The 17,828-nt window shown below is 40.9% G+C and overlaps 1 protein-coding gene across 1 annotated transcript in view; it reads right to left on the bottom strand.

The window, feature by feature from the left end:
- Positions 1–17,828, bottom strand: part of LOC128687209 (uncharacterized) — a 273,243-nt gene that overhangs the window by 184,616 nt on the left and 70,799 nt on the right. Inside the window, exon 6 of the mRNA XM_070098518.1 lies at positions 16,403–16,596. Coding sequence (XP_069954619.1) covers positions 16,403–16,596 — 194 coding nt within the window. The remainder of the gene's footprint in view (positions 1–16,402; positions 16,597–17,828) is intronic.

The raw sequence follows: 17,828 nt of genomic DNA, 5'->3' as shown, positions 1-17,828 counted from the left end.
CTCACACATAAAATCAGTGTGTGTGCATTTTTGTTGATTTTTTTTTTATGTGCAAAGACAAAACACCTCGTCTGAGCAGTTTTCTTCAAAGTATTAGCAGGCAGTTGTGTTATGTAGCTATCCTAGGTAAATGGTCGTGTGTCATCCTTCCTTCCTAATTTCCTTCATTCCTTTCCTTCCTGGAGGCTACCTGGAGGGCATTCCACCTCTCTTCCTACATTCCTTCATCTGTCCTTCATTACTTTTTTCCTTCCTTTCATCTAGTCCTTCCTTCATTCCTGCCTTCCCTTCTTGCTTCTGGTTTCTATAATATATATACACATATATAGTCACTAGATACTTTCATAAAACTGCTATTATCACCCTTCAGCAAGCTTGTCTTGTGTGCGAGTGTGTGGCTTATAATTGTTTTGAGTTAGGAGTCGGCAGCTGTCAAAATGACATATTGTCTCATTAGTCACTGCCCCTACCGCCTGTCAAAACAATGGGGTCCGATGCTGCTTCCCCCTCCATTCTATCTAATTATCTTTCTCCCTCATTCTATCTCTTTCAATCTGTCTCTCTTTCTCTCTCTCTGTCTATCTCTGTCTCACAGGTACACATAAATACAACTATACATAGTGTAAATTACCTAGGATAACCCAAAAAATCCAGACAAAGTGCTATACTCTGCTTGAAGATGTGAGTAAAGGTGATGATGACACTGTCTTGTGGCTCTCTCTGAGACAGAGCTAGACGGATAGACAGGGAGTTTGGCAGACAGACAAATAGACAGACAGACAAATGTTCCTCCTCCTCCTCCTCCTGTTCTTCTTCCTCTTCTTCTTCCTCTTCTTCTTCCTCTTCTTCTTCCTCTTCTTCTTCCTCCTCCTCCTCCTCCTCCTCCTCCTCCTCCTCTTCCTCCTCCTCTTCCTCCTCCTCTTCCTCCTCTTCCTCCTCCTCTTCCTCCTCCTCTTCCTCCTCCTCTTCCTCCTCCTCTTCCTCCTCCTCTTCCTCCTCCTCTTCCTCCTCCTCCTCCTCCTCCTCCTCCTCCTCCTCTTCCTCCTCCTCTTCCTCCTCCTCTTCCTCCTCCTCTTCCTCCTCCTCTTCCTCCTCCTCTTCCTCCTCCTCTTCCTCCTCCTCTTCCTCCTCCTCTTCCTCCTCCTCTTCCTCCTCCTCCTCTTCCTCCTCCTCTTCCTCCTCCTCTTCCTCCTCCTCTTCCTCCTCCTCCTCCTCCTCTTCCTCCTCCTCCTCCTCTTCCTCCTCCTCCTCCTCTTCCTCCTCCTCCTCCTCTTCCTCCTCCTCCTCCTCTTCCTCCTCCTCCTCCTCTTCCTCCTCCTCCTCCTCTTCCTCCTCCTCCTCCTCTTCCTCCTCCTCCTCCTCTTCCTCCTCCTCCTCCTCTTCCTCCTCCTCCTCTTCCTCCTCCTCCTCCTCTTCCTCCTCCTCCTCCTCTTCCTCCTCCTCCTCCTCCTCCTCCTCCTCCTCCTCGCTCTTGACAGATGGACAGCTGCCCCCCTCCCTCCACCCTCGTTTACGCTCATCAAAGGTCAGCTCTTATCAGATGTTATCTCCCCTTATCTTGTCACTGTCATGGGGTGAACTGTTTTCATGCCTCAAGGGAACATATTATTACATATTATTATTATTAGGTTTTAGGTATTCTTCTTCTTCTTCTTCTTCTTCTTCTTCTTCTTCTTCTTCTTCTTCTTCTTCCTCCTCCTCCTTCCACCTTCCTCCTCCTCGCTCCCTCCTCCTCCCTCCCTCCTCCTCCCTCCCTCCTTCCTCCTCCTCCCTCCTTCTTCCTCCCTCCCTCCTTCCTCCTCCTCCCTCCTTCTTCCTCCCTCCCTCCTTCCTCCTCCTCCCTCCCACCTCCTCCCTCCTTCTTCCTCCTCCCTCCTTCCTCCTCCTCCCTCCTTCCTTCCTCTTCCTCCTTCCTTCCTCCTCCTCTTCTTCCTCCTCCTCTTCTTCCTCCTCCTCTTCCTCCTCTTCCTCCTCCTCCTCTTCCTCCTCCTCCTCCTCCTCCATTGCTTTTGGTCTCAAACTCCTCGAAATCATGAAATTGATCTTCATTGACACTTCCATCGTGTTAGAGCATCACTTGGGAAGAGAAGAGTCCCAGATTTGAAGGGAAGTCACATATTTCTTACCGCTAGACATGCTGAAAAAGGACGACTGAAATGGTATTCCCACAATGCACCACTGGCTCCCCGATTTTTTTTATATGGTGCACACTGACCATGGAGACCCATTCTCTCACATGTGGGCCTACCAGCTTTCTCCTGCTTGATTTGAAGCCGCTAGAATTTATGCGTATAGATACGTCAAACACAGTATCTCCTATGACGTACATATACGACCGCGACAGTCAAAGGGTTAATATATTTATAGATGGGGTTGTAAAAGAAGTAAATGCTAGGGTGTTCAGGAGATGGGTGGGATTAAATTATGTGGAATTAAATACAAAATGGGAAGTGACAGTTAATTTTTGCTGATGATACTGTGCTTATGGGAGATTCTAAAGAAAAATTGCAAAGGTTAGTGGACGAATTTGGGAATGTGTGTAAAGGTAGAAAGTTGAAAGTGAACATAGAAAAGAGTAAGGTGATGAGAGTATCAAATGATTTAGAAAAAGAAAAATTGGATATCAAATTGGGGAGGAGGAGTATGGAAAAAGTGAATGTTTTCATATATTTGGGAGTTGACGTGTCAGCGGATGGATTTATGAAGGATGAGATTAATCATAGAATTGATGAAGGCAAAAAGGTGAGTGGTGCATTGAGGTATATGTGGAGGCAAAAAATGTTATCTATGGAAGCAAAGAAGGGAATGTATGAAAGTATAGCAGTACCAACACTCTTATATGGGTGTGAAGCTTGGGTTGTAAATACTGCAGCAAGGTGGTTGGAGGCAGTGGAGATGTCCTGTCTAAGAGCAATGTGTGGTGTAAATATTATGCAGAAAATTCGGAGTGTGGAAATTAGGAGAAGGTGTGGAGTTAATAAAAGTATTAGTCAGAGGGCTGAAAAGGGTTTGTTGAGGTGGTTTGGTCATTTAGAGAGAATGGATCAAAGTAGAATGACATGGAGAGCGTATAAATCTGTAGAGGAAGGAAGGTGGGGTAGGGGTCACCCTCATAAAGGTTGGAGGGAGGGGGTAAAGGAGGTGTTGTGGGCGAGGGGGTTTGGACTTCCAGGAAGCGTGTGTGAGCATGTTAGATAGGAGGGAATGGAGACAAATGGTATTTGGGACCTGACAATCTGTTGGAGTGTGAGCAGGGTAATATTTAGTGAAGGGATTCAGGGAAACCGGTTATTTTATATAACCGGACTTGAGTCCTGGAAATGGGAAGTACAATGCCTGCACTCTAAAGGAGGGGTTTGAGATATTGGCAGTTTGGAGAGATATATTGTGTAGTTTTATACGTATATACTTCTAAATTGTTGTATCCTGGGCACCTCTGCAAAAACAGTGATTATGTGTGAGTGAGGTGAAAGTGTTGAATGATGAAAGTATTTTCTTTTTGGGGATTTTCTTTCTCTTTGGGTCACCCTGCCTCGGTGGGAAACGGCCGACCTGTTGGAAAAAAAAAAAAACTACCAACACTCTTATATGGGTGTGAAGCTTGGGTTGTGAATGCAGCAGCGAGGAGGCGGTATGTTGGAGGGATATGTTGTGTATCTTTATACGTATATGCTTCTAAACTGTTGTGTTTGAGCACATCTGCAAAAATAGTGATTATGTGTGAGTGAGGTGAAAGTGTTGAATGATGATGAAAGAGACACACTCGTTTTATGTATAAGGAGTGTAAAACACTATTGTGTATGACAACATGTTTCAAAGAGTTCCACAAGCTGCAGAACTTCTAGGAACATGTCCAGGGACTGTACATTTGTATATATATTATAGAACAATAGTAATAAACAATTTTTTGTGTTATGTAAACAAGTTTTACAAACAATATATTGATAATTATGTTTGTGTGCTTATTGTGTTGTATACAACGAGTGTATATATGTACATTGCACCTTACATTGGTCTCACAGGCCACATAAGTTATGTGAAAAAATAAAATAGTGAAAAAAACAAGAAACCTTCGAATACAAGTAAACCAAAGTTTACCGGGTGAGCGGCAGTCACCGCTGTTGCCATACATGGCTCATTTTCTGCCAACTTCACTCCTCTGTATCTTGGGAGGTACTGATGGCAAAATTTTTTTTTTGGATTAAAACAATCAGAAAAATAATTTTAACATTTTCCTAAGAAAAAATAATTGTTTTTTTTTTTTTTTAATATTTTTTGACACCAGGAGACACTTTAGGATTTGGGGTTTTGACAGTAAAGTATGAGTAATTTTGTAAATATGGTCATTTAGGTGAGTGTAATTGTAAATTTAGGAGTTTACAATAAATACAAGAGAACTGAATACTCTATTAGCTCATGCTACATGGCTTTACTGAGATTAACCCTTTGAGGGTCGACAGGCCCTCTCCGAGGCTCGTTCTCAGGGTCGGCCAAATTTAAAAAAAAAAAAAAAAAAAAAAAAAATCTCATGAAAAGATAATCTTTTCCCGATCATAATGACACCAAAAATATGAAATTTGATGGAAAACTTACGGAATTATGCTCTCGCGAAGTTAGCGGTCTCGGCGATGTTTACGGATCGGCGATTTTGCCAACTTTGAGCCCCATTTTCGGCCAGTTCTACTGTACTAGTCGACAAAAAACATGAATATTTTGCTAGAACTCCATTTTTTCTATTGAATGAGTGCAGGAAACCACCCATTTACCAATTTCAACTATCCAGTACAGTGGTCAGAATTTTGCCAATTTCACACAAATTTCAAAAGATGCCAATTTCCGAATAGGGTCCAGAACAAACAAGAAATACATTCCTGGCACTAAAATGACATTTCCTCTGTTCATTAGTCACACATCTCAAGGCCCTTCTTACATTCTTTTGCTTTCCACTTTGAATTTTTATTCTCACAAAAAATAGATTTACTTTAATGCAGACTACTGCATTAGTGTAAAAAATGGTATGAATCATATTGGCGCACTTGCAAAAAAATATTAGACTCACCAGTTGACGTGTATTGGACGCTTGGCATGATTTGTTTACTATTGAACTTTGGTAAAAATCGAACATTTCTGCTACTTTGAGCTCAATTTCAAGGTACTTTTCATTGTAAAACCAGTCAAAATCATCTCAATTTCTATGGTATGCCTTCCATTCTATAAAATGAGACCAAGAAAACTAGAATACAACAATAAATACCATACGAAAATACAGTGCAAAGTCGTTGTTTTATTCCAAAAAAACGGTAAAAGTTTTTTTTTTTCTCATTATGCACTGTGTGCTGCAGGATTTTTTTTAAACCATGCACACTGACCACATAGACCCATTCTTTCATATGGAGGCCTACCAGCTTTCTCCCACTAGATTTGAGGGTGCTAGAATTTAGGCGTACTAGTGTACATGTACAGTAGGGCCCCACTTATATGGCGGGTTAGGTTCCAGGCTGTTGCCGGAAAGCAGACATCGCCAGAAGGCAGAACGCCATTTTTTTCCATTTATAAATGCATATAAATGCCAGACAACAAGTTTACATTAAATTATATTAAGTTAGTAATAGAACTAGGCATTAAAAACAAAGTAAAATACATTCACAGTACATTCGTTACTTATATTAAAGTATTTGTAATCTTAATGTAGGGAGAGAGGCGAGTAGTACTTATTTGTAGGAAGTCAGGTGTAGATAGCCCTGGCTCCCAGTCTCATACTTAATATACAATATTTAAAACATCCCAGAGAGGTAAAATGCACATACAGTACACTCATTATTTACCTTAAAATATGTGTAGTCTTAATATAGGAAGAGAGGTGAGTAGTATTTATTTGTATAAAGTCAGTGTAGGTAGCCGGTAGGTGTAGCCTGGGCTACACCTACCGGCTACCTACACTGTGGCCCAGAGCCATATTATTAACATCGACATGCCTTGTTCACTGAATTTAATCATTTCTAACAACTACCTTTAGATGCCATCATAAACGAAGGGAGAAGTAATGAATAATTCATGCCGAAAATTGTAAACAAAAGCGGAGTGGGGGAGTGGCTGGGCCAAACGCAGATTCATACACGTTTTCTCTGATGGCTGAGCAGAGAAAACGTAATGTTGTCCCTCCACCCGGCTACCACACAGCTCCACAAGTATTATTATCAGAGCACACATAAAATATGCAATAAATGCCAGACAACAAGTTTACACTAACTTATATTAAGTTAGCAATAGAAATAGGCATTAAAAACACAATAAAAGGTAAGATACACACAGAGTACACTTATTACTTACCTTAAAATATTAATATTAATGTGTGAGAGGTGAGTGGCAGGGTGTTTATTGAATAAAATCAGAATGGCACACCATCATCCTCTAACTTGGCACTTAAAGCAAGAGGCTTACGACTTCTCTTTTTATCACAGCTAACCTTAGACGCCATCGTCAATGAGAGCCAACTAGTTAACGAAAGAGTAAACGAGAGAGAGAACGAGATACAGAGTTGAGACAATGTAAGAACACAAACTGAACAGGTAGTGGACGATCACTTGGTCAGGCAAAATAAATGCGTATTAATATGTCTACTTTTAGTTCATTCACGTACGTTTGTAAGAGTTTGTAAAACATTTATCTCAATATTTTTTTATTATAATAATTACCTCACAATACAAATACTCTTACATTGTGTACAAGTTGTACAAGTTAGTTCAGAATAAACAAACAGCAACACACCATTTTTAGAGTGAATGAAGATATAATATTAAGTAATAATACAGTGGACCCCCGGTTAACGATTTTAATCCGTGCAAGAGGGCTCATCGTTATGCGAAATAATCGTTATGCGAATGAATTTTCCCCATAAGAAATAATGGAAATAAAATTAATCCGTGCAAGACACCCAAAAGTATGAAAAAAAAATTTTTTTACCACATGAAATGTTAATTTTAATACACACAAACTGAAAAAGGCATGCACAATTACATGACACTTACTTTTATTGAAGATCTGGTGATGATTGATGGGATGGGAGGAGGGGAGAGAGAGTGTTAGTGTTTAGAAGGGGAATCCCCTTCCATTAGGACTTGAGGTAGCAAGTCCTTTTCTGGGGTTACTTCCCTTCTTCTTTTAATGCCACTAGGGCCAGCTTCAGAGTCACTGGACTTCTTTCGCACAAGATATCTGTCCATAGTGGCCTGTACCTCTCGTTCCTTTATGACTTGCCTAAAGTGTTTCACAACATTGTCAGTGTAATAATCACCAGCACGGCTTGCAATAGCTGTGTGAGGGTGATTTTCATCCATGAAGGTTTGCACTTCAAGCCACTTTGCACAGATTTCCTTTATCTTTGTAGTAGGCAACTTCTTCAATTTCTCTCTCCCCTCCTCTGAACCAGTTTCCCCAGGTCTGGCCTCTTGCTCTTGAAGTTGATCTATCAGCTCATCAGTGGTTAGTTCTTCATTGTCCTCCTCCACCAACTCTTCCACATCCTCCCCACTAACCTCCAACCCCAAGGACTTTCCCAATGCCACAATGGATTCCTCAACTGGCACAGGATTCTCAGGGTTAGCCTCAAACCCTTCAAAATCCCTTTTGTCTACACATTCTGGCCACAGTTTCTTCCAAGCAGAGTTCAAGGTCCTCTTAGTCACTCCCTCCCAAGCCTTACCTATAAGGTTTACACAATTGAGGATATTAAAGTGATCTCTCCAAAACTCTCTTAGAGTCAGTTGAGTTTCTGAGGTCACTACAAAGCACCTTTCAAACAGAGCTTTTGTGTACAGTTTCTTGAAGTTGGAAATAACCTGCTGGTCCATGGGCTGCAGGAGAGGAGTGGTATTAGGAGGCAAAAACTTCACCTTAATGAAGCTCATGTCCCCATAAAGTCGCTCTGCCACGTCTGTAGGATGACCAGGGGCATTGTCTAACACCAGGAGGCACTTAAGGTCTAATTTCTTTTCAGTTAGGTAATCTTTCACATTGGGGGCAAATGCATGGTGTAACCAGTTATAGAAAAATTCCCTAGTGACCCATGCCTTACTGTTTGCCCTCCACAGCACACACAAATTATCCTTGAGGACATTCTTTTGCCTGAACGCTCTGGGAGTTTCAGAGTGATACACTAATAAAGGCTTCACTTTGCAATCACCACTAGCATTGGCACACATCAACAAAGTAAGCCTGTCTTTCATAGGCTTATGTCCTGGGAGTGCCTTTTCCTCCTGAGTAATGTAGGTCCTGCTTGGCATTTTCTTCCAGAACAGGCCTGTTTCATCACAATTAAACACTTGTTCAGGTTTCAGTCCTTCAGTTTCTATGTACTCCTTGAATTCCTGCACATATTTTTCAGCCGCTTTGTGGTCCGAACTGGCAGCCTCACCATGCCTTATCACACTATGGATGCCACTACGCTTCTTAAATCTCTCAAACCAACCTTTGCTGGCCTTAAATTCACTCACATCATCACTAGTTGCAGGCATTTTTTTAATTAAATCGTCATGCAACTTCCTAGCCTTTTCACATATGATCGCTTGAGAGACGCTATCTCCTGCTATCTGTTTTTCATTTATCCACACCAATAAGAGTCTCTCAACATCTTCCATCACTTGCGATCTTTGTTTCGAAAACACAGTTAAACCTTTGGCAAGAACAGCTTCCTTGATTGTCTTTTTGGTGCCCACAATAGTAGCGATGGTTGATTGGGGTTTCTTGTACAACTTGACTAGGTCGGCGATACGCACTCCACTTTCATACTTATCAATGATCTCTTTCTTCATTTCAATGGGTATTCTTACCCTTATTGGTGTACGGTTGGCACTAGAAGCTTTCTTGGGGCCCATGGTCACTTATTTTCCAGAAACAGCACCGAAAACACTGTAATAATACGAAATATTCCGAGTGTATGCTTGGATGTTACCGCGGAGGCTGGCTGGTAAACAATGGCACGGGCGGCACATGTGAGGCTGGCTGAGGGCGCACATTGGACGCGTCTCGGACGAAAATCGGTGAGCGGGTTTTTAATCGGTATGCGCGGCAAAAATTTTGCGATTAAAGTAAGCGGTATGCGGAATAATCGCTATGTGATGCCATCGTTATGCGGGGGTCCACTGTATTATTATTATTATTATAAAAAGCACTAAACCCACAAGGGTCATGAATATATAGAGTAAAGGCATACGAAAATAATATTTTTCTACAGTTATCCCCCAGTTGAGAAAACGTAATTCTTCCGACACTACCTACACAGTTGCTTTGTAAACAAATCTCATATTTACGTCAATTTTTATTCTGTGAGTGTATGTATCATGTTTATATGCTATGTAACGGGTTTCATATATAATTTTGAGGAAAATATCATAGATGGATTAATGAAAATGCCTATACATGTATTAATGTAAAATAAGACATTTAGTGTGCCCAAGAGTGATTATTATTACATAGTATTGGCGTCATGAGTAGAGAGAGACTTAGCGATTTTAATGTGTACCTGCACACCAGCACAGTGTGTAAGTATATTTAGGTACAGGTACACATAAGTATAATTATCAGAGTACATATAAAATATGCAGTAACTTTAAAACACTTGAAATTTTGGAAAGTTTCCTGACATAATAGAAGTGGTCACAGAGAATGTAAACAAACCAGGTGGGGGGCGCCATATTTGAAAGCTTGCCGTATAGTAAATTTTGGTCATAATTTGACATCGCCGTATTAGAGGAACGACATAAGGTGAAACACCGTAAAGCGGGGTCCTACTGTATACTGACTTTTTTAATTTGATAACTGATCGTGTAAACGTGTGTTTAGGCTTTTATATGCACTGGCAAGTGAAAAAATGGCTGTGATTCGCTTTCATGCAATATTTACTTTAAGGCATCAATTGATTTAAGGCAATATTAGCTTTAAGGTGATATTTGCTTTACAGTGGTGGTCTGAAACCTAACCTTCCATACTAGCAAGGTAAGCTTGTGTAGAGAGGAACTTCATACAAGATCTTACTAGTGGCAAGAGAAGCACTGTTGGTACACTTGCATTCTTGTTTAATTTTCAACAGCAACACAACCTCTCCTCAGTGACAAAGTTCCATTCCCAAGACCACATTGGAAAACAAATTTGTCGCTAAGTGAGGAGTATACTATAATGGTAGTGGGTTTGTACCATTTATAACGTTTCTGGCATATTTTTAAATGTTTATACAGTAGTTTACTGAACACAGTAATAAACAGAACAGAGGAAAACAGCTCTAATATACATTATTTAGGTATGCATACTGGTCAGAGAACCCGTCGTAAGTCTGAGTCATTGGTAAACAAGTACGTTGCTTAGTGAGGAGACGCTGTATTTACCTCATAACCGTAGATCAACTGGTAAGTGCTATGGCTTGTTTTGTCTGCTGAAGTGGTCACCCCATACCCATCATGTAGATAGTGGTCACTCCATGGGTATGAGGTGACTACTGTCCCTATTCTGTGGACAGTAGTCACCTCATACCCATCCTGTAGACAGTCACCTCATACCCATCCCATAGACAGTCACCCCATACCCATCCTGCAAACAGCAGACATCCCATACCCATCCTGTAGACAGTCACCCCATACCCATCCTGTAGATAGTCACCCTATACCCATCTTGTGGACAGTCACCCCATATCCATTCTGTAGACAGTAGTCACCCTATACCTACCCTGTAGATAGTGGTCACCCAATACCCATCCTGTAGACAGTCACCCCATACCCATCCTGTAGACAGTCACTCCATACCCATCCTGTAGAAAGTCACCCCATAGCCATCCTGTAGACAATAACCCTATACCCATCCTGTGGACAGTAGTCATCCCATACCCATCCTGTAGACAGTCACTCCATACCCACCCTGTAAACAGTCACCAATAACCATCCTGTAGACAATAACCCTATACCCATCCTGTGGACAGTAGTCATCCCATACCCATCCTGTAGACAGTCACTCCATACCCATCCTGTAGACAGTCACTCCATACCCATCCTGTGGACAGTAGTCATCCCATACCCATCCTGTAGACAGTCACTCCATACCCATCCTGTGGACAGTAGTCATTTCATACCAATCCTGTAGACAGTCACCTCATACCCATCCTGTAGACAGTAACCCCATACCCATCCTGTGGACAGTAGTCATCACATACCCATACTGTAGACAGTCACTCCATACCCATCCTGTGGACAGTAGTCATCCCATACCCATCCTGTGGACAGTAGTCATCCCATACCCATCCTGTGGACAGTAGTCATCCCATACCCATCCTGTGGACAGTAGTCATCCCATAACCATCCTATTGACAGCATTCATCCGATACCCATCCTCTAACAGTATGAATTACAGAACCACATAATGGGTTGAGGATCCATCAGCATGTTAGTAGAACAAGCTACAGTTGTGAGAAATTAATTACAAAAAAAAAAAAAAAAATGTTGAAACCAATAATAACAGAAATGACCTGGAGAAACACAGAACTCAGGACCCTGGAGAAACACAGAACTCAGTCCCCTGGAGAAACACAGAACTCAGGCCCCTGGAGAAACACAGAACTCAGTCCCCTGGAGAAACACAGAACTCAGTCCCCTGGAGAAACACAGAACTCAGTCCCCTGGAGAAACACAGAACTCAGTCCCCTGGAGAAACACAGAACTCAGTCCCCTGGAGAAACACACAACTTAGTCCCCTGGATATTACACTGAATTATATCCATGAGACAGATCAACGTCTTCCTCGCAGCACTGGACGACCTCAGTGGGTTATCCTGGTGGGTAACTTGTATATATGTTACTTCTTTCTTTCTTTCAACGTACCAGCCGTATTCCACCGAGGCGGGGTGCCCCAAAAGGAAAAACAAAAGTTTCTCCTTTTAAATTTAGTAATATATACAGGAGAAGGGGTTACTAGCCCCTTGCTCTCGGCATTTTAGTTGTCTCTTACGACACGCACGGCTTACGGAGGAAGAATTCTGTTCCACTTCCCCATGGATAATATTTGTTACTATGTATGATAATTGTACTTATGTGTACCTGTGCCTAAATAAACTTACAATATTTTCCGGCATATGGGGCACACTTTCTTCCCCAGAAAAAGGCGTGGAAAAACAGCCAGCACCTTATATGCTCAAGGTCAGGGTGAAGGGTAGCCTTTGGGTTACACTTCAGCATAAAATAAGAGAGTAATTAGCTCTTGAATATGATTACTGATGTACCATTATGATACTTCTGTCGTCCGCTTTATATGCTGGAAAATATGGTACAGTAGATCCCCAGTTTTTGTAATTAATCCATTCCAGAAGGTTGGCCGAAATCTGAAATGGCTGAAAACCTAAGTAATATTTCCCATAAGAAATAATGTAAATTCAATTCATCTGTTCCAGACACCCAAAAATATTAACAAAAAATACATTTTATAGAGGAGGGGGTAAAGGAGGTTTTGTGGGCAAGGGGCTTGGACTTTCAGCAAGCGTACATGAGCGTGTTCGATAGGAGTAAATGGAGACAAATGGTATTTGGGACCTGACGAACTGTTGGAGTGTGAGCAAGGTAATATATAGTGAAGGGATTCAGAGAAACCGGTTATTTTTATATAGCCAGACTTGAGTCCTGGAAATGGGAAGTACATGTACAATGCCTGCACTTTAAAGGAGGGGTTCGGGATATTGGCAGTTTGGAGGGATATGTTGTGTATCTTTATACGTATATGCTTCTAAACTGTTGTATTCTGGGCACCTCTGCAAAAACAGTGATTATGTGTGAGTGAGATGAAAGTGTTGAATGATGAAAATATTTTCTTTTTGGGTCACCCTGCCTCGCTGGGAGACAGCCGGTGTGTTGAAAGAAAGAAAGAAAGAGATGAAAGTGTTGAATGATGAAAATATTTTCTTTTTGGGTCACCCTGCCTCGCTGGGAGACAGCCGACTGTTAAAAAAAAAAAAAACTATAGTTTTTACATACAGAAAACAATAAGAAATATAAATGATTAATTTTAATGATAAATGAACATTTCATACCTTTATTGAAGACTCGTGTTAGCTCTTCCTTGTGGTTGTCCACTAACTCATCCACATCCTGGCCACTCACATCCAACCCATATCTACCAGCTACATACACTGTGGCCCAGAGCCATATTATTACCATTGACATACCATGTTCACTGAGTTTAATTGTCTGTAACAACTACCTTTAGATGCCATCATAAACACAGGGAGAAGTAATGAAAAGTTTATGCTGAGAATTGTAAACAAAAGCTTATGTATTAAGGGCAGTTACCAGGCCAACGCAGATTCATACAGTTTTCTCTAATGCTGGACCAGAGAAAACGTAATGTTTACCCTCCATCGCATATAAACATTGCATGTTTATATGCTATGCAATGTGTTTCTTATAATTTTGAAGAAAATATTATAGATGGATGAATGAAAATGTCTATATTGACCTAAAATAAGACAGTTAATATGCCCAAGAGTGATTATTATTAAACATACAGAGAATATAAACATTGCATATTTATATGTTATGTAACATGTTTCTTATATTATTATTATTATTTTTTATTATCACACTGGCCGATTCCCACCAAGGCAGGGTGGCCCGAAAAAGAAAAACTTTCACCATCATTCACTCCATCACTGTCTTGCCAGAAGGGTGCTTTACACTACAGTTTCCAAACTGCAACATTAACACCCCTCCTTCAGAGTGCAGGCACTGTACTTCCCATCTCCAGGACTCAAGTCCGGCCTGCCGGTTTCCCTGAATCCCTTCATAAATGTTACTTTGCTCACACTCCAACAGCACGTCAAGTATTAAAAACCATTTGTCTCCATTCACTCCTATCAAACACGCTCACGCATGCCTGCTGGAAGTCCAAGCCCCTCGCACACAAAACCTCCTTTACCCCCTCCCTCCAACCCTTCCTAGGCCGACCCCTACCCCGCCTTCCTTCCACTACAGACTGATACACTCTTGAAGTCATTCTGTTTTGCTCCATTCTCTCTACATGTCCGAACCACCTCAACAACCCTTCCTCAGCCCTCTGGATAACAGTTTTGGTAATCCCGCACCTCCTCCTAACTTCCAAACTACGAATTCTCTGCATTATATTCACACCACACATTGCCCTCAGACATGACATCTCCACTGCCTCCAGCCTTCTCCTCGCTGCAACATTCATCACCCACGCTTCACACCCATATAAGAGCGTTGGTAAAACTATACTCTCATACATTCCCCTCTTTGCCTCTAAGGACAAAGTTCTTTGTCTCCACAGACTCCTAAGTGCACCACTCACTCTTTTTCCCTCATCAATTCTATGATTCACCTCATCTTTCATAGACCCATCCGCTGACACGTCCACTCCCAAATATCTGAATACGTTCACCTCCTCCATACTCTCTCCCTCCAATCTGATATTCAATCTTTCATCACCTAATCTTTTTGTTATCCTCATAACCTTACTCTTTCCTGTATTCACCTTTAATTTTCTTCTTTTGCACACCCTACTAAATTCATCCACCAATCTCTGCAGCTTCTCTTCAGAATCTCCCAAAAGCACAGTGTCATCAGCAAAGAGCAGTTGTGACAACTCCCACTTTGTGTGTGATTCTTTATCTTTTAACTCCACGCCTCTTGCCAAGACCCTCGCATTTACTTCTCTTACAACCCCATCTATAAATATATTAAACAACCACGGTGACATCACACATCCTTGTCTAAGGCCTACTTTTACTGGGAAAAAATTTCCCTCTTTCCTACATACTCTAACTTGAGCCTCACTATCCTCGTAAAAACTCTTCACTGCTTTCAGTAACCTACCTCCTACACCATACACTTGCAACATCTGCCACATTGCCCCCCTATCCACCCTGTCATACGCCTTTTCCAAATCCATAAATGCCACAAAGACCTCTTTAGCCTTATCTAAATACTGTTCACTTATATGTTTCACTGTAAACACATGGTCCACACACCCCCTACCTTTCCTAAAGCCTCCTTGTTCATCTGCTATCCTATTCTCCGTCTTACTCTTAATTCTTTCAATTATAACTCTACCATACACTTTACCAGGTACACTCAACAGACTTATCCCCCTATAATTTTTGCACTCTCTTTTATCCCCTTTGCCTTTATACAAAGGAACTATGCATGCTCTCTGCCAATCACTAGGTACCTTACCCTCTTCCATACATTTATTAAATAATTGCACCAACCACTCCAAAACTATATCCCCACCTGCTTTTAACATTTCTATCTTTATCCCATCAATCCCGGCTGCCTTACCCCCTTTCATTTTACCTACTGCCTCACGAACTTCCCCCACACTCACAACTGGCTCTTCCTCACTCCTACAAGATGTTATTCCTCCTTGCCCTATACACGAAATCACAGCTTCCCTATCTTCATCAACATTTAACAATTCCTCAAAATATTCCCTCCATCTTCCCAATACCTCTAACTCTCCATTTAATAACTCTCCTCTCCTATTTTTAACTGACAAATCCATTTGTTCTCTAGGCTTTCTTAACTTGTTAATCTCACTCCAAAACTTTTTCTTATTTTCAACAAAATTTGTTGATAACATCTCACCCACTCTTATATGTTCTAAAGAAAATATCATAGATGGATTAATGAAAATGTCTATATTAATGTAAAACAAAACATTTAATGTGCCCAAGAGTGAGTCACGAACATATGAGCGGCCCAGGCACATATGTCTGGTACCAATGATTTCCGAGCAGATGTACAAAACCCGGGGGAAATTTCACCGAAAAAAGTACTCAAAATCCGAATTGTATGATTTCCGCACCAGCCGAAAACCGAGGGTCCACTGTACTTTTCACAGCGAGTTCTCTATATACATGTATTGTAAGCTCAGTGGCTGGGTGGGTACAGTGTTGGGCCTGCAGTATGCATGGACCACAGTTCGAGTTGCTCTCTATTCTTCTGCTTATTCACTGATAGTCATTTATTGAACATTTTATACCTCCAACTTAATAATCTATGTCTAGTTCTTAATTAGTCTTTAAGCATTTGGATTAGTTAAGCATAAAAGAAAGCCACAGCATGTTAGTGGCTTTCTTTTGTGCTTAGCATGTTTACATATAAACTACATTATATGTGTACTGAAAAAAAGAAATGAAGAATCTGAATTTTAGCAAGGGTTTCAAAAAGTAAATAGCACATGGAAAGACCTTCATGGTGCACAATATTCAATTTTGAATGCATTTTTTTCAATCACATTTCCAAAAAAGCAACACTATGTAAAGTAGGTTTATAAGAAAGTAGACGGTATTTAATAAGAGTATACTACGTATAACCTTCACTTTCAATAAGTAGGGAAAGTAGATGCACTCCACCTTTATGAGTCCCGAGGAAAAGATCGCTTTCTTCTTGCCATCCAGCTGGAAGTTCTTGGCGCCACCTGTAACAGAGATGACCAGTTGGGGTCTATGGGGGTCGAGGAGCTGCCAGTAATCAGTGAGCAAGGTGATGACATGCTTCATGTCAGTGTTGGAGGACATTCTTACATACTTGGCTGGCTTGTCCATGCCTGGGAAAAAGGGAGGAGATTAATGTTTGAGGAGAAAGGGAAAATAAGAACAAGTCGAAGAATATGGGAGAAAGAGTGAAGAATAAATACTCACTCGTAAAAGAACACTACTTTGAAATATCATAATAAATGAAACGTATGTGCAACAGTTAGGTATTACGTTGTTCCAAACTACTGAGCAGAGCTCTTCTCTAGGCTGAGGGAATGACCACCTCAAAACAACATCTTTGAGGGTGAGGGACTGATTAGTACATCGTCTTTGCATCTTTACTGCCACCTCCTTTGTATTCAGCTGAAGAAATCTTGTGGAAATTTATTGTACCAAAAAAATTCCACGACCAGATTCGTTGTAAATTTGAAGCCGAAGTTGCAGGAGCCCTTAACACATCCTTCAACCTGACAATAATATTGGGTAGCTGCAAAGATTAATACAGTAAATGACAGACTTATGTCTTAACCCTTTGACTGTTGCAAGTCCATTTCTGAAACTGTTATTCTAAGTCGAAAAATATTCGAAAAAAAAATGATTTTTTTCTTACCAAAATGTTAGGATTAATTTGCTGAGTGCTTTTAAGCCTAAAAAAAATTTTTGCAATCAGTACTTACTGAGACAAAGGCATAAAACTGGCAGAAAATGAGCAGTGTATGGCAACAGCGGCGAATGCCGCTCACCCGGCAAATTTTTTTTTACTCTTATTCAAAGGTTTCTTGTTTTTTCCATTACTTTATTTTCAGGTAACTTATGTGGCCTGTGGCCTGCAATATACATATTGACACTCTTTGTGTGCAACACAAGTGCACAAACATTCTCATCAATATGTTTACAAAACTTGTTTGATAAATTAGACACATGTGCAACTCTTGGGTATCTTTATTGAGATACCCAAGAGTTGCACATGTGTCTAATTTATCAACATGTCGGTTCTCTGAACCATTCATCTACAAATAAAACTTGTTTACACAAACAAACAATACAAAATTTTTTTTATTATTGTTCTATAATATACTATATACAAATGTACAGTCACTGGACACTTTCCTAGAACTCCTGCAGCTTGTGGAATTCTTTGAAACATGAGTACAGTGGAACCTCTACTTCCGAGTGCATCCATGTGCGAGTTTTTCCAAATACTACAAGCAGTCAATGGGTCGATTTTTTGCTTCCATAAGTGAGCAAAATTTTCATAAGCGAGCAGACCTCAAGGCAGGTTCCTTGACGCTGGTGAGGGGCT

Source organism: Cherax quadricarinatus, chromosome 62 (genome assembly GCF_038502225.1).
Source record: "Cherax quadricarinatus isolate ZL_2023a chromosome 62, ASM3850222v1, whole genome shotgun sequence".
NCBI lineage: Eukaryota > Metazoa > Arthropoda > Malacostraca > Decapoda > Parastacidae > Cherax > Cherax quadricarinatus.
This window is presented reverse-complemented; position numbering and strand designations above follow the sequence as displayed.